The 20,116-nt window shown below is 37.3% G+C and overlaps 1 protein-coding gene across 1 annotated transcript; it reads left to right on the forward strand.

Moving 5' to 3' along the window:
• The first annotated feature begins 1,753 nt into the window (after nt 1-1,753).
• On the forward strand, nt 1,754-15,043 carry FRS2 (fibroblast growth factor receptor substrate 2). The gene is made up of 6 exons (XM_010285509.1): nt 1,754-1,860; nt 4,394-4,485; nt 6,309-6,495; nt 9,721-9,879; nt 10,770-10,933; nt 13,320-15,043. The coding sequence occupies exons 2-6, from the start codon at nt 4,420-4,422 to the stop codon at nt 14,268-14,270; spliced, it is 1,527 nt and encodes a 508-aa protein (XP_010283811.1). The 5' UTR covers nt 1,754-1,860; nt 4,394-4,419; the 3' UTR covers nt 14,271-15,043.
• Nucleotides 15,044-20,116: the final 5,073 nt, after the last annotated feature.

Raw genomic sequence — 20,116 nt, forward strand, 5'->3', positions numbered from 1 at the left:
TATTGGGTCAGACTAGAAGGATTGGTTTGTCCAGTATCCTGTTTCTGACAGTATATTCTGGCAGCCAATGGTAAGTATATAGGGAAGGGAATAGTTAGAAGGAGCATTTTATGATTGTTCCCCAATACCCTTGTAAATATCTGCAGCTTAGAGACTTTTTGAGCCAGATGTGACATCTTTGAGTTTAAATGCTCTTCATGGAGCTTGCGTTTGTCCAATGAGCTTGCGTTTGTCCAATTATTTTCTGAATCTTTAAGCGTTTGGAACTCATTCCCACAAGACATTGTGGATGACAAAGTTTAACTACATACCATGTGCAAAAAGTACTTTTGTGTAGTTTTTTTGAACGTGCCCCTTAATAATGTTAACTGCTGCTCCCTAATGCTTGCATTTGGAAAATAGTTATGCTTTATTTATTTTCTCCATGTCATCTATAATTCTGTACTCATCTTTTCTGTCCCGTGAGGTCACTTTTTCCAGACTGAGCAGTCCTAGTAGCATATTTCTGGTTTTACTGTATCTCTTTTGCCAGAGGGAGGCACAACTGCATACATTACTACATATGTGGGCGCGCTGTGGATTCATACAATAGAATTGTATTTTTGTTTTGGGTCTTTAGTTCTTTCTGAACAATTCTGTTTCATTTGCTTTATGATAGCTATCGAGCTAGTGTTTTCATTGAACTGTGTGACTCCATGACTGATCTTTCCTAACAGCTAGAGATCTGTTGTTAGGTGCATTATTTTGCATTTATCAGTACTTATTTATGCTGTTCTCTTGCACAATGCCTCCATACTAAGACCGTTCTACAACTGTTATCGTGATGCTTAGAACCTGGGACAAGCTGGGGACTACATTACACTTGATACTATGCAAAAAAGAAGAGTGCTTTGGGTTCCCAAAATGCTTTTAATCCACGTGCAAGGCAGAGGACAGCAGATAAATACAGAGAATTGTGGTAGTATTGATAAGAAGAGCTGCAATGGTCTGCAACAAATTTGCATAGACATCCTGAAAGGCTGATAAGAAAGGCTAATAATAAAGTAGTTTTCTGAGAATTTAGCCCTTCTCTTGAGTTCAAGAAGCAGCATCAAAGGAAACATCAAGTGCTTGTCTGGCAATTTTACAGAGAATGGAGGCTGCCAACTGTTAGCCTGTCGGTGTTAAATGTGAGTGGATAGCTAGTATGAGTAATCCGGGGAGGGAAAGGGGTAAAAAGTCAGAGCAAGCAATTCATGGCTAATCTCATGAAGCAAGAATCATGAGGAAGGCAGAGAAAGAGTGATGTCTTAGCCATGCAAGTCAGTATTTGTGTATGTTCAGTAGGATAAGCAAGAGGGACTTAAGCAAAATAAGTTGTACGTGTTCTTTTGTTTTTCTGCTGTGGATTGGTTGATATCTGCTAAGGATAACAGGAGCCTCGCATCTGTCATCTCCACACACTAAATTGGGTAAGGAGTGAGTGGAGAATGAGTGGAGTCCGCAGTGTCACAGACTACACTGCAGAAAGGGACACAAGATTTTTTTTTTTTTTTTTCCCCAAGACTCAGCTAGGCACTGAAGTGCTGGGGAAGCTCTAAGAGATCAGTCTCTTGTCTAATACTCCACTTAAGATGCATCCTAGCCATGAAGACCTTACTTGACATAATACTGCCAAAATAAAAAATAAAATAAAAAAAACCATGTATTTTTGTTGGTTTACGAACTGGCGTCTTAAAACCAGGAAAAATTACTTTTTTATGTACTCTTCTAGTTATAGGTCAAATGATTAGTTCTGTGACAAGACAGCATGACACTTTGAAGTATGACAGAAGCCCTGATGCTGCAGCAGAGGCTGGGAATATTAATGGCCAAATCTAGGTGAGTGATTTTTCAATTCTGCCAGTTCCCTAGCTGTTTCATTTCTTCCTCATAGCCTTGGTTCACATCTCTTCTTTGAAGCAGCATTGCTGTTCTTGGTTTTCTGAAGTATTAGCATTAGAATATATTGGAGACAAAATAACAAGCTTGGATGATTATTGATTAGATACCTTTTCTTTGTTGTTCTTGAGATACAGTGGCTATCTTGTGATACAGTGGCTATATTTCATACATCTTCACATACTACATCTTTCTAGTGATTTTTATCTATACTACAACTCTAGTGATTTTTCCAAAACTACATTGCAGTTAAGGTTTTTTTAATTATTTTTTAAATTTGCTGGCACCTGCCTCCAACAGGTTTGATGAATTGTTTTATGCTGAATGCAAAGACAGTCATGCTGCTATAACAGCATGCTGCTATCTAGTTCTGTTTCCACTTTGTCAGAACGTCTGGGGAGGTCTAAGACTGGTCTTTATTAAGTGCAAGCATCTGTGCCTGAAGGCTGCTAGAAGTATCTGCAGCTGTGACCGCTGTATAGACCAGAGCTTGAAAACCTTTGTGGCAAATGTATATATTCATTGTTAATCTGCATTGCAGCTATTTTACATGTTGCTGTCCTTAGCAGTGAATTCTCAGAATAAATAGGGTAGCATCAGTAAGCTCACAAGACCAATATCTGAACATTGCTGTAGTGAGGCATTGTGTGGTGCCAGGGTAGGAAATTAGTAATAGGTGTTAATAATTGTATCTCCCTTTCTAAACAAAACAGGCACAATTAATAAGCAAAAAAATTGAATAGTTAAAATAACAATGGGATGTATGTGTGAAGACTATTGAGAGAATAACTGGACTGATTAATAAAATTCAAGACTTCTCTTCACCATGCAAAAACACAGTTGTGTTAGCATAGTTTCTCTCTGCAGCAGTAGAAGCAACCAACCAACCCCCTAGTTCCATGCTGAGTTGGGAAAAAAGCTCTGTCAAATTAATGCATGTTTTCATGTTATGGCCAGAAATGACATTATAGAATCCATGATTTTGACTGTGTCTGGCACTCTGCCTCTTTTTACTGGATTAATCCGAGCCATGGTGTTACCCTCTCTGTTAAGTTCTCCATTTCACCTCTGCAGGGGTTTAGCGGCAGATTTATACAAATTCATACAGTCCCTAGGGTAGCAGTGGCTTTTCTGGTCAAGAAGTGGGAAAGAGTTAGCTGGTCTCCATTGTGTTCCTTGCACCTTATTTCTCAGCAGACTAAAGTGCTATGTGGATACTACTGCTGCGTGCTAATACAAATGCCTGTCTAGAAAGCAGATCCCAGTTTTCTTAAGGTGACATCTGATTTTTTTTCCCCTTTAGACAGGAAAAGTTATCAACCAGGTCTGTCTTCCTTTTTCTTGATAATACTTACTAGCTCTTTTCCAGGATTTTGTCCCACTTTTAATTTGTGTAGTGGAAGTTTTAGTTCTTAACCCATTTACGTGACCTTTATATTGGATAAGTATTCTTTTGTCTGACTTTCTTGTATTTAAGAAATACAAGACTTGGCACCCTCTGCAAGGTGGTAGAGGGATGAGAAGCAAGTTGTGAGACTTAGTGTTATGAATGTTTTATCATAGTGTTTTATGAAAGTTTTACCATAAATATAAAAGTCTTTAAATGACAATATAAAAAATATCAAATATTTATTTTTGGTTTCCTTAATTTAGCCATGCTGTTCTGTTAGTTGAATATTTTATTGTTTTATAGCAAATGAAGTAGACTGTGTAACACAATTTAATCCAAACTGAACGTAATAGAAATAAAAAACAAGTTTTAAAATATTTGTGTTGAATGTGGGTTTTTTTTCCTTCCCTTGACTTCGATTACTTAGTTTTATGTACATAGCTATATGGGAAGTATTTAAAAGTGGAAGCACAGAGCCTCACTGCACGGTTGCCAGCACAGGGCTGCCTGCAGGCCTGGAATGCCTCCACTCTCTATTGCAAGCCAGCCCCAGAGCTGCCGAAGCCAGGGTTGCCTTTCAGGATTGCCGTGTGGGCTCTTTATGTTGCCTGTGCCTGGTAACCTGGTACAGCCCAGGGCTTGTATGGGCGTCACTGGGGCTGTGCTCAGCACTCTAAGCTGGGGAGTGCTCCTTGAGATGGAACTGGAATCTAGGTAAAGGCCTGGTTTAGGAGATGAGAATTGCACCCAGTAAGTTGTTGGGTTTTGTTTTCCTCCCAGCTGCTGCCATGGGAATTAAGGTGACAAATCAAATCAGTCTGTTTACTAGTGTCCAGAAATTGAATTAATGGTAGGACTTTGTAACAGCTCGGTGTTGCTACTTCTTAATGCCAAATCTAACTTAAATATTTAAAAATATTACAAATATTTCTGCTGATTTTCTTTTTATTACTTATGAGTGTAAAATTCATCATGATGAATTGTAATTTCAGAGAGCAATTTGTGTTGGGTTGTTTTGTTGCTGATACTCTGGTTTTACTTCAACTAAATGATCATTTTGTTGGGTTTTTTTTCCCCCTTTAGAGATCACATGGTCTTCTGAAGAAGTCATGGGTAGCTGTTGTAGCTGTCCAGATAAAGAAACTGTCCCAGATAACCATCGAAACAAGTTTAAGGTAAGCAATTGATGTGGTGTGCTGTGAATTATTTTGTTGCTTTCTTGCAGAGTAGGTCTGTGATGGGGAAAAAAAATTAAATGAAAATGGGTTGGAATTACTGAGTGGTTAAAATATCATAGACTTGCAGGTGTCTGTGGCTAAAGGTTTCTCTTGTCTCTTTGAGAAATCCTCTCTTACCAGCATTGACAGGAATTCTCTAGGCAAGGTAGGCTTTTTTATGACATTTTTGATCTTCAGGAAGGAAAAGCAGCCTTGTGCTTTTCTTCCATCTCCATTTCAGTTGGTAGGGCCCAAGTAAGTTTTGTTGCCTCTGGCAGGTTATGGAAGCTTGGAAGGGAGTCATAACCATAAGGGAAGAGCTATTGGAAAAGTGTGATTGCTGACCCCCACCTGGATGTGGGGGTCAGCAATGGAAAATTTTCGGACTGCTGATTTTACTTGAAGATCATTACTAGTTATAGCGTTTTGAGAACTTTTGTCCTTTACTTGAAGAAATTTTATTTATAGATGTGCTTTTGTCCCTTATATCCCTGGAATTTGTAAGCTTGTGAACACTTGTTCATGTGCTTAACATGCTTAACAGGAAGCTGCTGAAGTCAGTGCCTTTAAGTAAACATACCTCTGCATAGTCACACAAGTCAGATTTGCTTCTGTGCTCCAAACTGTCTCTGTGAGTTGGCAAAGGAATGTAATGCTTCCATAGTGAAAAATGATTCATGTGTTGCCTTAGGGCAACACTGAAATGAGCTTTAAAGCCATGGGAATTTCTGGAAATGTTTAATATTATCAGTACAGAAAGCTGGAAGTTAAAGTATTTTTCTGTTTTCTTGCTCTTCATGCATTTGACATCACTTTGTGTAACTAGTTCCTATTTTTCTCCTCATAGAATTTCTCTATTGTTTGTGTGAGTTGCTGATTTAGCAACAGGGGGGAGAAGATGTAATTTGCAAAATGAAGAAAGTTGGCATAAGCCTCAGTGGCAGATGAAACTATTCCTAATTCTTTTCAATTGACTAGATTTCAAAATATCTCTTTAAGGAGTAACATTAATTGATACCATAGGGAAGATTTTTTGGTAAGCCTTTTTATTGAGTAAGAAAGAATCCCACTGAAAGCAGCATTGTGAGATTAAATACATACAGAGGAAAATATACATTGTCCGAATTCCATAAAGGATGCAGATGTCCTCAGACTGCTTTGAAAGCAGAAAGAATAAGAGTTTAAGCTTTATACACATGTTCTCACGCAAGATATCTATAGGTATTTGAATTATTTGTTAACTTTAAAAAGTTAGAAAAAAAACCCCTAAAACCGTCTGGTGATTCAGCACAGTGCAAGGCTATACCTGTATGTGAAGGAAGCTTTATCTTGGAGCGCCTTATCCTTTCTCATTCCTTTTCCCAACTGTAAGTGGGATTATATGACAAAGCAAATACTTTTTTTTTTTAGAAATGGGGCACTGAAAGATTCCATTACTTGAGGTATGCCATATCCGTGTGGAAATACTACAATATGTACATAAACCCAGTTAAAAAAAAAAAGTTTAACTTATGAAGCTCTTCCATTTAAATTTCTCCTCAGATTTTACAGTAATGTTATGCAGTCTCATTCATATTGCTTTTAAATATGTATTATTTTAATTCTGGGTAGAGGGAGAGAAGGAACTGGTTTGGTGAGGTTTGGTTTTTTTCTAAACTTTTACTTCAAGGATTGTAACTAATATAACAGAGCACATGGAGTGCATCAGTGAAACATTAAGATTATTAGTAGTGGTGCTTGAAAGAGTACTTACCTAATGCTATTTAACTTCCTTTTTATAGGTTATTAATGTGGATGATGATGGTAATGAACTGGGTTCTGGCATAATGGAACTTACAGACACAGAACTAATTTTGTACACTCGCAAAAGGGACTCTGTAAAATGGCACTACCTCTGTCTCCGTCGCTATGGCTATGACTCAAATCTTTTCTCTTTTGAAAGTGGCCGAAGGTGTCAAACTGGACAAGGTATGTGGAAATTTTGTATATAAAGCTTTTTGGAAATTTATTTGATGTTGGAAGACAATTTTGTTTAAAAAAAGTATATTTGCCTATCCTTTGGTAAGGGTTATAAAGACTATAGTTTTATATGTAAATGTGGTTTCTGGAAGAAAAGTAAGTTACCTTATGAGAAGTGGTCTTATGGTAAAATAGGAATTTGATTGTACATCGTTTTTTGGCATTGTAGGTCTGAAGCACTTTATGCTTGTATGTGTGGATACTTCCAGATGTCCCTGCTCACTGCAGGAGGGTTGGACAAGATGACATCAAAATGTCCCTTTGACCCCAGAGATTCTGTGATTCTGGTCAACTTAGGTGGTAGTTTTGACAGGGAAATTCTCCTGCCTCAGAGGCTGACTTGACTTTCAGGGAGGTGTAGTGAAACCTGGAACTGTGGAGGACTCTCCTTGGAATTCAAAGAATTCTCTGGTTTTAGATTTTTAAAAGACTAGAGCACTGGAATGAACTGGATATCCCTCCCCTGTTATTGTCTTCAGTAACACACTTGTGTTTCATCCTTTTCCTAAAACAAATACCACTTTCATTTACATCAATGACATCATTCTCAAATTTTGACACATTTTTGCATGAAGTATGTAAACTCCAGCTATGCTCAGTTATTTTCTCTGTGGCTTCAATTAGAAAAAGATGGTTACCTTTCCAGTTCCCAGATCATGTTTGCCTTGTCCAGGGTTGGCTCACAGTGAGAAGATCTAAGTTTTTTTTCTCTCTCTTCACTGCAGCAGTCCCTGAGGGAATAGCTGTTTTGGTTGAGGTCTCAGCCTCATTTTCCATCTTTCTACTGTGATATAGCTGTGTGTATTTGGAATTCTTAAATACTCATATGTTGTGAAATTAAGTTGCATTTTGATTTTTCTTAAAGATTTTTAGCATTTATTAGCGTGTTTATCAATAATGCTATTTAGCAATTGCAATTTTTTTAAAAACTTCACTGTAAAAAATCAGGAAGATGAAAGAACTTGATCATAAACAAAGCTGGTCAGTCTTCCTTGTCTAAGCAGAGGTAAGGGCAGACAGGTTTGTTTCTTTTTTTTTTTTTCTTATTTCATCTCTAATGAGAAATGGAGATGTTTTCCAGCGTTGCAGTGTGCTCAATATGAAACTGAATTTTCAGACTGTTTTTTTTTTTTCAGACTAATACAATTCCATTGAAAATACTATTTTGAAGGTTCTTTTCCATGGCCTATGAGCAAGCCTGCAAAATTTTCCACCAAGTCTAATTGACTTCTCTGCTTTCCTCCTAATTTCTTTTTTTATAATAAGAGAAGATTAAGCAGGCTGTGTAAGTAGCAACCCTTTCCTCCCTCTTTTGTTTCTTGCCTTCCTTACGTAATATTAAAATACTGTGAATATTGAGAAAAAAGAAATCTGGCAGAAAATGTTCTCTCTGCTGCCTTTTTGCAATGGAGCATTGTTCCTGAGACCTACACTGGGTTTTGTGGGCACAGTTGCAAAACTTCATCTTCACTTGGTGAGATGACCAAGAAGTTTTTCATTTGAGAATAGCCTGAATACTGCCTAGCAGCTTTTACTGATTGCATGACTCAATATTCTTGTTTGTGCTTTCCATTTAATCTCCAATGATATCTACTGATAAGTTGTCAGAATGCACTGATGGCAAAACATTGACTTTGTGCTAGATATTAAAAACCTTGAAGACATGTTTTGGGAGCATAGCTAATAGATAATTCAGGATAGAAAACTTGAATGAGCTGGTGTGACACCACATTGTGTGACAGATTACCTTGCATTTAATATGAATGTATTTAATAAAAATCAAGGTTTCATCAAGTTGGTTTTGCTTGCAGTTTGGTTCCAGCCAGTACAATTTGGTTCACCTCATATTTTAAGGAATCTGCAATTTGGAAGCCCTTTTTTTAAACAGAGGGGTAAAGGGAACTGAATTTCTCAGAACCATACGGGGAGCTTTTTAAAGTTTGTGATCCTAGATTTTTTTTTTTTTTTTTTAAATTTCAGGTTTTGTCCATTAAGATTTCAGGATCCAGTTTGAATTTTCAGAAATACACAAAAAATTAAACATAGACTATTGTAATTGAGCTTGATCCTTGGTTGGGGAAATGTAGTAGAAGAAGCTCTACAGCTGCTCTTGTTGCAAGCATGAAGCTTATTCACCACACCAGCTGAAGGTTAATTGCTAAGCGTCATTCCTCATAGCCCATTTGGTATATTCCCAGCAGGGTTTTTGTGAACTTCTGCCATGTGTGGCATTTCTGGTAGTTCTGATGTGTCACAGTGCTGCATCCTTAGATAAATACTTGATGATAGTAATTGCCAGCATATTAACATAATTGCACTTACAGAACTAGCTATATAGGTAGGTAGTTTTTAGTAAAGAGTGTTTTAAGATTGTAATATTCACTTTAAAAAATGAGCACCTGCACCTACGTTTAACAAGCATGTCAACTTTAACTTCATGCTCTCAATGGAAGAATAATCCAAAGCTGCGACTTTGCTGGTGAGGGTAAGTTGGGGCGCTCCCTGCTGTTTAAAGGCAAAGTGGCACAATACACATGCAAAATACACGGTATTGCTGCTAACTTTGTGTTCTGTGTCTATCCTTTAGCCTAAAGCAATTGGTTTGTTACTGTTTGTTTCACACAGTTTGTCTACTAGCTTTTCATTTTAATCTTCTTAAAGAAACTAAAATTTTACCCGGTGTTTAAATCCTTCTTTCCTCTTGTGCAGGTATCTTATTTTTATGGTAATGTCATAGAAATCTGATTTTAAAAATATGACCTTGTAGCACCACAGTAGTTTCATTTGGTGTTTTTATTGATTTATTTACCTAACAGGTATTCTTTTTATCAGTTTTAAAAAAAGAGGGGAAAAAATATTGCCCTGTTTTATGCTTTTTTTTTTTTTACACCCTTCATGTAGCACGCAAAACTTGGTTTTGCTTTTAATTGAATCAATTTTCTGTTCTAATTTAACTTTTGGTGCATGGGAAACTTATTATTTTATTAGATAAACACTTTAAAGGCTCTCACAGTGATTTTGTGTGTTTTGGTGCAATAAATATTGCTTAACAATTTTGCTTCTTTAACAGGTATTAATTATGTGGATTCCAGTTCTGTTGTTTGAAAGTTGTATACATTGTAAGGCATGTTTCTTACATTAAAGGATTTTGATTTTTTTCTTGTGTATTTATAGGAATCTTTGCCTTTAAATGTGCCCGTGCAGAAGAGCTATTTAATATGTTGCAAGAGATAATGCAGAATAATAGCATAAATGTGGTAGAAGAACCAGTAGTAGAAAGGAATAATCATCAAACTGAGTTGGAAGCTCCAAGAACCCCTCGAACGCCTACCAGTAAGTATAGTTATACTGTCAGATGACATACCTGAATGTAATGTGGTACTTAGCTTTAAATTAGTTTTCTTCTTAATTACTTAAAGATTTAATGCAAATTAAATGCTATTTTCAGCTAAGAGGCTAATTACCAGTAATGCATTCTCTTGAAGTACTTGCTGAAGATTCTCTTCTGAGAATCCTAAGTCTTGGGAGCAAAACTGCCATAGTCAAGTTCTTCAGCTTTAAGAAATAAGTTTTGGCTACTTAGTTGTTGTGTAAGAACACTGCTTCAGTATATACCTATTGAGCTGCTTTATAATATATCACCCTATTTTACTTGTAGTGTTTCTGAGAATCTTTAATGTTGGGCAATGTTCCAATGTTTTTATTAGGTAAACAGTAATGGTAATATCACATCTGTAGTGACATCTTTCTTCTGCTGTGAGTAGACGGATGGTTAAAGTGAAGTCCTTTCAAAAATACCAGAGGATTTAAAGTAATCCCAGGCATATGGCTTGATATATGAAACTAGGAATTCCAGGTTATAGATTATTTCAGAGAAATGGCAGCTTAAGTAAATAAGTCCCTGTTTCTCAGGGAGACATGTTGTTAATGGCAGAAAGAGAAGTTGGAAAGGGCGTTTACCGTGAGGACTGTGGTGCGTAATACACCTACATTTCAGTGCTTGCTTCAGACATGTTTCCCAGTAAATACTGGGATGCTATACTCTGAAATTTGCTTTTCCTTTCCTTCCCCCCAGCAAAATTGAGTCTTGTGAATATTTAATACTATTTTACATATTTTAATTTCTCTTTTGAAAATAAAAAATGAAGATACAAAGCATCTTACTCATATACAGTAAAATGTTCTATTTTAATATGGTTTTGCTTGTTTTCTAATTGAATCAGCTCCTGGGTTCAATGCACAAAGTTTACCTAACGGCTATCCCAGATATCCATCTTTTGGAGATGCTTCATCACATCCTTCCAGCAGACATCCTTCTGTCGGAAGTGCACGCCTCCCCTCTGTTGGTGAAGAATCAACACATCCTTTACTTGTTGCAGAGGAACAAGTGGGTATTTCCCCCCATAATTTAGGTTCTACATTAGTTCAGATTTTTCTAATGTTTATTCTGTAGGCCTTTATTTGTGTTTTTCAGTATCAGGTGTAATGTATTTCTAACTGTATGTTAATTACCTCAGAAAAGTGTTCGCTTTGCCTCTGTTAGGATAGCTGGCTGAGGAAGAGTAACTGTTTTAAGTTGCTTTTCATATTTATATACAAAGATATAGAAAGTATGTATTTGCATATACTATTTTCAAAAATGTCAGTAATTGTTTTTAAACACATAAATTGTATTTTATAATGAGAGATCCTGGTCAAAAAGCTTCTTTACATGTAAATCTTCTGTTTGGGGAATAGAAATCATGGAATAATTTAGGTTAGAAGGGACCTCTAGAGTTTGTGGTCAAATTTTAAAGTTAGAGGAATCTGCACAGAGCCTTGTCCTGTCATGCTTTGAATACTCCAGCCAAGGGGATTTCAGTGTCTGAGCCATGTGTTCCAGTGTTTGACCATCTTTGTTGTGAAAGCATTTTTTCCTAATATGTAATGAGATTTTTTCCTGTTGCAGCTGGTGTCTGTTGCTACTTAACCTTTTGCTGAACATCCCCAAAAAGGGTCTGTCTCTGTCTTTTCCTTATGTAGGTAGTTGAAAATGGCTATTAGTTTTTTTTCCTGGCCTCCTCTTAAGACTGAACAAGGATGGCGCGTTCAGCTGCTTCTTGTATGTCGCATGCTCCAGCCCCTCTAATCATGGCCCTCCTTTGGATTTGCTCCACCACAGGGGTGTCTGTCTTGTACTTGGGAGCCAATTACTCCAGTTCAGTCTCACAAGTGCTGAATAGATGGTAATAATCTCTTTCCTTAACCTACTAGCTGTGCTTTTGCTAACACAAACCAATGCACATTTGGTTTTCATTGCTGCAAGGGCACACTGCTGACTCACATTCAATTCACGATCCACCTGGACCTCTGGTGCTTTTCTGCAAAGCTGTTTTCAAGTCAGTTGGTGCCTAGCCTGTACTGTTGGTGTTATTCCATACCAGGCACTGGACTTTGCATTTGCTGTTGCTGAACTTCATGAGATTTCTCTGAGGTCACTTCTCCAGGCTGCTGAGATCCCTCTCAGTGGAAACCCTACCAATCTGGGATAGACTGAAAACTTTCTGAGGGCATGTTCTATCTTATCATTCAGGTTTCTGATTAAAATGTTAGTGAAGTTTAATAAAATGTAATGTGGCTTGGGAAGACTCTTGTGCTTGACAAGAAACAGTGTTGGAAATGAGAGAAGGTAACCAGAGCAAAGTGCAGTGAAGTGTCTTTTGGGAAAGGTTTGTTAGGAGTCCCCCCCCCAGAAGAGTCCAAGTGCTGCTGTTGGAGTTATGGAAGAGTAAATGAGTTAAAAGAATCAAGTGAGCTGTAAATAACACTTCAGCTTGTAAAGCTTGACAGAGGAGTTGGGAAGGCTAGATGACTGCTGTTGTAAAATACTACTTTTGCTGTTTGAGTATTCAGACACACAAAATTTAGAGAAAGAATTCATTACTTCAGTCTTTACCTTTCAGCATGCTGTTGATCCACTTTAGGGATTTGGAGGCATAAACTAGTGGTATATTCCTGCCTTAGTGGCATCTGGTCTAACTCCTGCTCCTTCTTAATTTGGAGTGCTATAGTTCTTACGGAAGTGTATGTTTGTCTGTTTGAGTTTCTGGTATTAGGAGGCCGTTGGCTCTTGAAGAAAGAATGGACTGTTCTGCCAGTAGAGCCAATCTTTCTTCTCATTGCTTAAGTAGTACACAAGGCGAGATTCTGGGGTTTTTTAGGTTGGGTTTTTTGTGATTTTTTTTTTTTTTTTTTAATGGACAGTATATTTGCTTTGTAGTGTGGAAATCAAAGATAACTTTAGCCAAAGCCACTATTGAACTGTTGGTCACTGTCATGGCAGAGCAGTAGAGCTCTGCTTCACCAATTTGTCCAAGTGAACTAATGAGTTAAGTTGGAGCACCACAAGGTTGCCCTGACCAGAGCAGAGCTGGCATGGAAACTGAAAAGCTGTAGCTAGAGCACAACTGGGATAAATCATCAAATCAAAATAATTATTAATGTAGGATGTAAATTGCATTCTTTTGTCTGCCTTGAGTACCTCTAGTGTTATTTAGAGTAACATTAACAAAACCAACAACAAAATTTCAGGGGGAAAAAGCCAAAACTGAGCACAGCTCAACAAGATGTGAGAGAGATGACCTTTGCACTTAAACAGCTGCTATCACAAGATTTGGTTTTCAGGTATTTTGGTTAGAAAAGTGGGGACTTAAGAAGGAAAGAAATTTGGAGGGGAAAAAAAGGCACAAACAGCATTTGAATTACCTTCTTTTTTCCCCCCCTCCCCCTTTTAGGTGCACACTTATGTCAACACTACTGGGGTACAGGAAGAAAGAAAAAATCGATCAAGTGTGCATGTGCCACTGGAATCAAAGCTTTCAAACACTGAAACAACTAAAGTGAAAGAAGATCCGATGTGTACTGATGACAGAGATGCTCAGGTTCTCCTGGAACCTCAAGGAGTTAAGTTTGTTTTAGGACCAACACCTGTTCAAAGGCAGTTAATGGAAAAAGAGAAACTGGAGCAGCTTGGGAGAGACCAAGTTAGTGGCAGTAGCACAAACAACACTGAATGGGACACTGGGTACGACAGTGATGAACGTAGAGAAACACCATCTGGTAATAAATTGGTGTATGAAAATATAAATAGGTTATCAATTCCTAGTGCCTCAGGGGTCAGGAGGGGTCGTTTGACATCAACCAGTACCTCAGACACCCAGAACATTAACAACTCTGCTCAGAGGAGAACTGCGCTGTTGAACTATGAGAACTTGCCATCCTTGCCTCCTGTTTGGGAAGCCCGCAAGCTGAGTAGAGATGAAGATGACAGTTTAGGACCAAAGACCCCATCTCTGAATGGCTACCACAATAACCTAGATCCAATGCATAATTATGTCAATACAGAGAATGTAACAGTACCAGCAAGTGCTCATAAAGTAGAATTTACACGACGTCGGGACTGTACCCCAACAGTCTTTAACTTTGACATTAGGCGTCCAAGTTTAGAACACAGGCAGCTCAACTATATACAGGTTGACTTGGAAGGCGGTAGTGACTCCGACAACCCTCAAACTCCAAAAACCCCCACCACTCCACTTCCGCAGACTCCAACCAGGCGCACAGAACTGTATGCTGTGATAGACATTGAAAGAACTGCTGCTATGTCAAGCTTGCAAAAAGCACTGCCCCGAGATGATGGTACTTCTAGGAAAACTAGACATAACAGTACTGACCTGCCTATGTGAGCCTGGGAAGCATTAAATCATTTGCACCTTTTGTGAAGTTTATAAAATTGAAGATGCAAATACTTTGCATTTCTTAACACTAACACCTTTTATAGACTAATAGAACTTTTTCTGCATACTCCATGTACTTGTCTAACTAAAGGGAATTAAGGTAGAGCAAGTATTCATTTAGGTAACACCATTTCCTTCTACATTAGTAGTAATTACTGCATAGCAGCATCACCACCTTTCACAGTGCCTCTTTAAATTGATTAGAGTCTGAGTGACATGCCAGTTTTGAATTTATAAATATTCTGGTCTGGTGCCTATACTCATTAATGGCATTTATAACACTTTTTAAAGCATCTTGATATGTGCATTATTAGCAGATAAACCTAATCTTCAAGATACCTATCTTACCTTCATTTCCTCATTGAAGTGGCTCCTCCAGAATGGAATGTATGTAATGCATTAATTCACTCAGTGTGACATACACAAGATATATTGGTTCATCTCAAGGAATATAAACACCACACTTTTTTTGTCTGTGGTTTGTGTTTTGGTGTTTTTTTTGGTTTGATTTGTTTTTTTTAAAGACCACATGGGCAAGGAGGCCTCTAATTCCCAATAGTTTTCTTAACTTGTGTGATACTTGAGAGGTCACATTGAAGTTCGTTCATCAGAGCTATAAACGCATCTAAACCCAGCCTTAAGCTCCTTCTGCTAGAGGAGAATTCCAAGTGGCGTATCAAGTTCCCTGTGAAATCTGACAGAACTTTAATCTCATTAGAGTTTGGATGGGTTTTTTTGTGTGTGAAGGAATTCACACGTTGGCTGTATGAATTAAGGCGCTCTTGTCATTTCTTAGTTCAGTGTGCCTTCCTTTCTTTGCATTTGTGTGTTTCTTTTTTATCTGTTCCATAATGTCTTGTTTAAAAAGTCAAAATTTTGTACATAGCTTTAATTGTTGTTCAGGGTCATTTATATGTTTGTCTTACTCTCTACATTTGACAAAGAAAGACTTTTGAAGGTCAAATGGTTGTCTTTGTCCAGTGTTCTACTTTTTTATGCCTGACAGAAATATCCCAGCTCTCCAGCAGCATGCATTATTGCACAACTGGAAAGGTTTATTATGCAGTTATTGTCTTCCTTTAAAGCATCAGACCCAGGTTACACGGGAGGCAGGGTACTGGACTTGATAGTTCTTTATAGAAAATTGTACATTCTATCAATGTGCATCCATAATTGATAGTATAATTTAGAAAGATATGTAGTAAATTATCTGAAAGTAGTATTATCTACAAGCATACTTTTCCTTTTGCAGTTGGTGAACTTGGTTACAATGATGGCTGCTCAGTGTTACAGGTACATCCAGGTAGAATGTTATTTGTTGAATGTGCCAGATGCACCCTTACCAGAAGTTTTGGGGTGGTTGGTTTTCTTTTTTTTTTTTTTTTAAATACTAAATAATTTTAGAATTCTGGCAGTATTGCAGGTGCACCTTGGTACTAGCAGCAGAAGAAATTACTCTTGAGCCTGTGATTGTAAAGGAACAGACACTTGTGTGAACTGGTGTGATGTAAAATAACCCTTGAACTGTGAGTGAGGAAAAACATGCAAGAAAAGCCATTTGGAGATCTGAAAAAGAATTCAAGGTCTTCATGCAATATTTGAATTGAAGTTTTATAAAAAACAAACTACAATTATTTTCAGTCTTTTAAATTGGAGTGTATTCCTGTTCTTTTGTTAGCTTTTTCTTTGGTCTTCTCTCAGTTTTAGTAGTGGCAGCGGTGGTAGCACCTGAAATACCTGCAGCTTACCACACCATTAAGGGATATCAGGCATCCTTTTTACTCTACTTTCATTATTCTTTACAGACTGTATGGTACTGAAATACCAGATGCACAAAGAACATAATTTGCAGAACTAAAAGATAGGAGTCATTGAGACCATTATGTGGAACTTAAATGAGATTTAAAAAAACCCTCATTATTGATTTCACAGTCAACCTATGCATACTCTTGTGATAGACCTGTTGACTTGCGGGGACACCTTGGTACTCAAGAAGGTAATGACTACCTAGAGCTAGACATTTCACAGGTCTGCAGAGTTAGTGCTCCTTCACATCTTTGCCATTTTCTCACCTTACGCTATGGACCAGTCTTGGTCTGTACTGAAGAGAAATTGCCAGGTATTGCAAAATACTTACTAGTGTGATTTGTGTTCTTAGCTTGTAGCTCACTTAAATTTGTGAGCCAAACTAATGCTGCAGCATGTGTTTTGAGGCAAACATGTTTGATCTAGCTAGCTGCCTAGAAGTATTTGGTCCTCATCTGTATAGTTATGGGAGTTTCAGAAATACTAATTAAGTGGACCCTTAAAACACACCTGTGAGGCAGGGAAGTAATATTCGTAATTGACAAATAGGAAAACAGAGGCTTTGGGTAGATTCTAAGTGACCTACCAAAATAACAATAACTAACCATATCCCTCCTTAGTTCCAGTGCACTCTCCCATGTGTTTATCCTGAATAACCTTAGATACAAGGGATGGTCTGAATATTACTTTTTATGTTGTTGCAAGTTCCATGATACTTCATATGGGGTGTTTTCTTAGCTCTGCTCCCCAGAATTGAGAATGTACTGAAATTTCAACTTCCTGTAGCCTTAATTATATTAACAAGTCTGACAACATATTTTCCAGGACTATTGTTTTATCCTCTTACATTTTACAGGTAGGATAATGCTTTCTCATTTTGTGTATGCTGCAAACATGCTGGTTAGTCGCTGTTACCTGTGCTACTCATCTTTAGCATTCCTTATTTTCTGCCCCTTGAAATAGATGTAGTTGCAATGCACTTTACCCTTTGAGACTTGGTAAATATTTTTTCAATTCAGTCTCTTTAAAGACTGTGATGTTAGGTTTAGGGTCTGTAATCTAGGATTCCGTTTTCAGTTGAAATCTCCACAGTATTTAGATCGTATTTATTTTGGGCCCACAGGTGTATAGATTGAGAAACTACAAATATGTAAGCATTTTCTTTAGTAGCTGAGACATGTTAAGTTTACAGAAACTAGGTCCTGCAAAAATGGCAGCATCTCCATCACTTCTACTTTTCATCCTTAACATGCAGTTGGCTGCTACCCTTCAAGCACATTTTTACAAGGGAAAGCCTTTAACTGTAGGTATTCCTTTAATGCAGTGATTTGGGAAAGACATACATTTTTTGTATTTTTTTAAACAACGAAACTGAGTTTATAAAAAAGATGAAACAGCAACTAAAAGTACATAATAAAGCTTGTACTAGAAATACAGTTAGTGATAATTTAATCCATTGGTTATATCAGGAAAATATTTTTTTTTCCTCATTTTGATGTCAAGAGGAGGAGCAATTTTAATTTTGTGGTGTTTCTTGGTGACTCCGTAAAAAATATTAAAAAAGACCATTTTGAAGACTTTAACTCTCAGTAGAATATTTTTTGTTTCCCCCAGTAAGTACATTTTGCATATGATAAGGGTTGAATGTAGTGGTGTGCACTGAAGCACTATTTCTGTTCCTACGAAAGTTTACAGAACTTCCATAGAAATCATAAGTGTTCGAATAGACATTTCATATCATAAACTGCTTAATTTCCCCCTGCAGATGTTTGGATATTTGCATGGGTGTTTATACCTCTGACTAGGGCTTGGGTGTGAAAAGGGCCACAGAAAGATGTAAGCTGTACAAAGTCCAAACCAATGTCAAAACAGGGCTGCTCTTTTGCAGGTGACAGACCAGCAGTTAATTTTGCTGGTTTTTTAACAGTGTCTATTGGCTCAAAATCTGGCTATCCTTGTTTTTGTTATATATTTAACTACATCTCAAGGAGACAGAGTCAGGAGAGAGCAAATTGTCTTTATTCACCATTGGTGTCAGTTACTACTTGGAGCATATAATGATATGTTTGTTTTGGACCTCTATTTCTAAGCAGTATTCTCCTCTTCATGTAAGGTGTGATCAATGGTGAAATTCCATTTCTGCACTGTACTAATTTATTTAATGTCTGCAAGTAAGGTGAAACTGATTTAGTAGAAACTAATAGCGGGCTTAAATCTGAAATTCTCCTACTTCCCCTAAAGAAGTTTGGTCCTTCAGTGTGATAGAATAAGGTTTTTTTGGAATTTAATGATAAGATCTTTTCCATCTCTTCCTTGAGGTAGAAATTCAGGCATTTATATTTGACAGTATTTACTTAATATAAACATACGTTCACTTATAATATCTTTATTTTAAATTTATATACACTCCAAAAAAAAGTCCAGAAGAAATTCCACCACAAAAAACTGCGTTAAGATGGAGTCAAGGTTGCTGATGTCCTTCTTGCAGACCATATATGAAAAAGACAAGAAGTCATGAGTTAAGGTTCTTTCGCAATCTTTAGGAATTACTTCCTCTTTTGGACAAGATAAATGAATAAGAAAAAAAACCCCCAAGCTTAGCAGCTGTAACTCTGACCACGTATACATTATTTTTTGTGATACTGTGCTGTAAGGTATGTGACTAAGTGTCAGATGTTTTATGAGGATATTCTCCTACTACGGTGTTTACTCCAGATTAACGCAGTATTTTGTTTGGAAAAAAAAAAGTAGGTGTACAGATAGAAATAGAATATGAGAGAGAAAGTTACCTTTAAAGTTGATGAAACAAGTGTTGGACATTTCTATATTTTTATATATTACAAAGGGCATTTTGAAATTTTTCTTGCAGTTTTAGTAATTATTTAGTTTGGTAATATACATATATTGTGACAATGTTTTCTGCTATATCCATTACTTTGGTGTAATTCTATTTTATGTAGCAAATATGTGTATATACAAAGGAGATTATGTAAAAAAATACGATTAAGAAATAGGCTCGAGCCCTTCAGAACAGAGACTGTCTTCCTGTGTAGTCTGCAAAGTACTTAATGCCTTGGGGTCCCAGCCACAGCTCACGTTGGAGACCTGTGGTGACCAAATTGTGGAGCAATGAGCATGGAGGAGCAGCTCCTCTGCTTTCCACAAGAAGCCTTAGTACAAAAGGTGCCGTGAAGCTCACCTTGCCACTCCCTGGTGCTGGGGCTGTGCCGTACATGGTCATTCCCAATGCCACCAGCTAACAACCCAGAGAGCCCAGAGTCCCTGTGTCCTTTGTTCCAGTCCTTCCCTTTGGCAGTAAGAAAGGAAGTCTGAGGTAAGAGCTTTGATGTCATCAGGGAACCTTCCTTGTTAGCAGGATGGTCCTTCCGGAGCTTGTTCGGGCCTCATGCAGCGTTCCTTGAAGCCAAGCGAGTGATTTATATTGACTTCAAGGGCCACTGGATGTGTTCCTGCAAGATCCAGTTCTGCTGATGTAACAGCTCTATTACACCTGAGGACCTGGTTGGTCAAGTTCTTCAGGCATGGTCTAAAAATACTGTAAAAATATAAATATATTTAATTACATGTACTGAAAAAAAAAAAAGTCCTATTTGTTGTGGTCAGAGTTCAGATTATTATGTGAATTTTGATTTCTTAGTCATACTTGCATATATATTACTCCAACTATTCTGTATGAAAGAGGAAGTGATTCTAAAGTATGTGAAAGATCAGGATTACACCTGTTTTTTAATGGCTATGTTACTTAGGAATGGATGTCAGCAAATTTAACTCCATATTAATGCAGTTTTTTTGCATTAGAATATGTGTGTATATCATACACCCACATTTTATATATAATATATTATATATTTGGTACTAACTTTGTATTTTCCCTGAAATTTTGCCAAATCTCAAACACAGATGTTCTCACTTGTAAGACTTTGGTACTTAATAACTGAATGTATAAGAAATGCTCTGTTATGAAAGGA

Source organism: Phaethon lepturus, unplaced genomic scaffold (assembly GCF_000687285.1).
Source record: "Phaethon lepturus isolate BGI_N335 unplaced genomic scaffold, ASM68728v1 scaffold23234, whole genome shotgun sequence".
Taxonomy (NCBI): Eukaryota; Metazoa; Chordata; class Aves; order Phaethontiformes; family Phaethontidae; genus Phaethon; species Phaethon lepturus.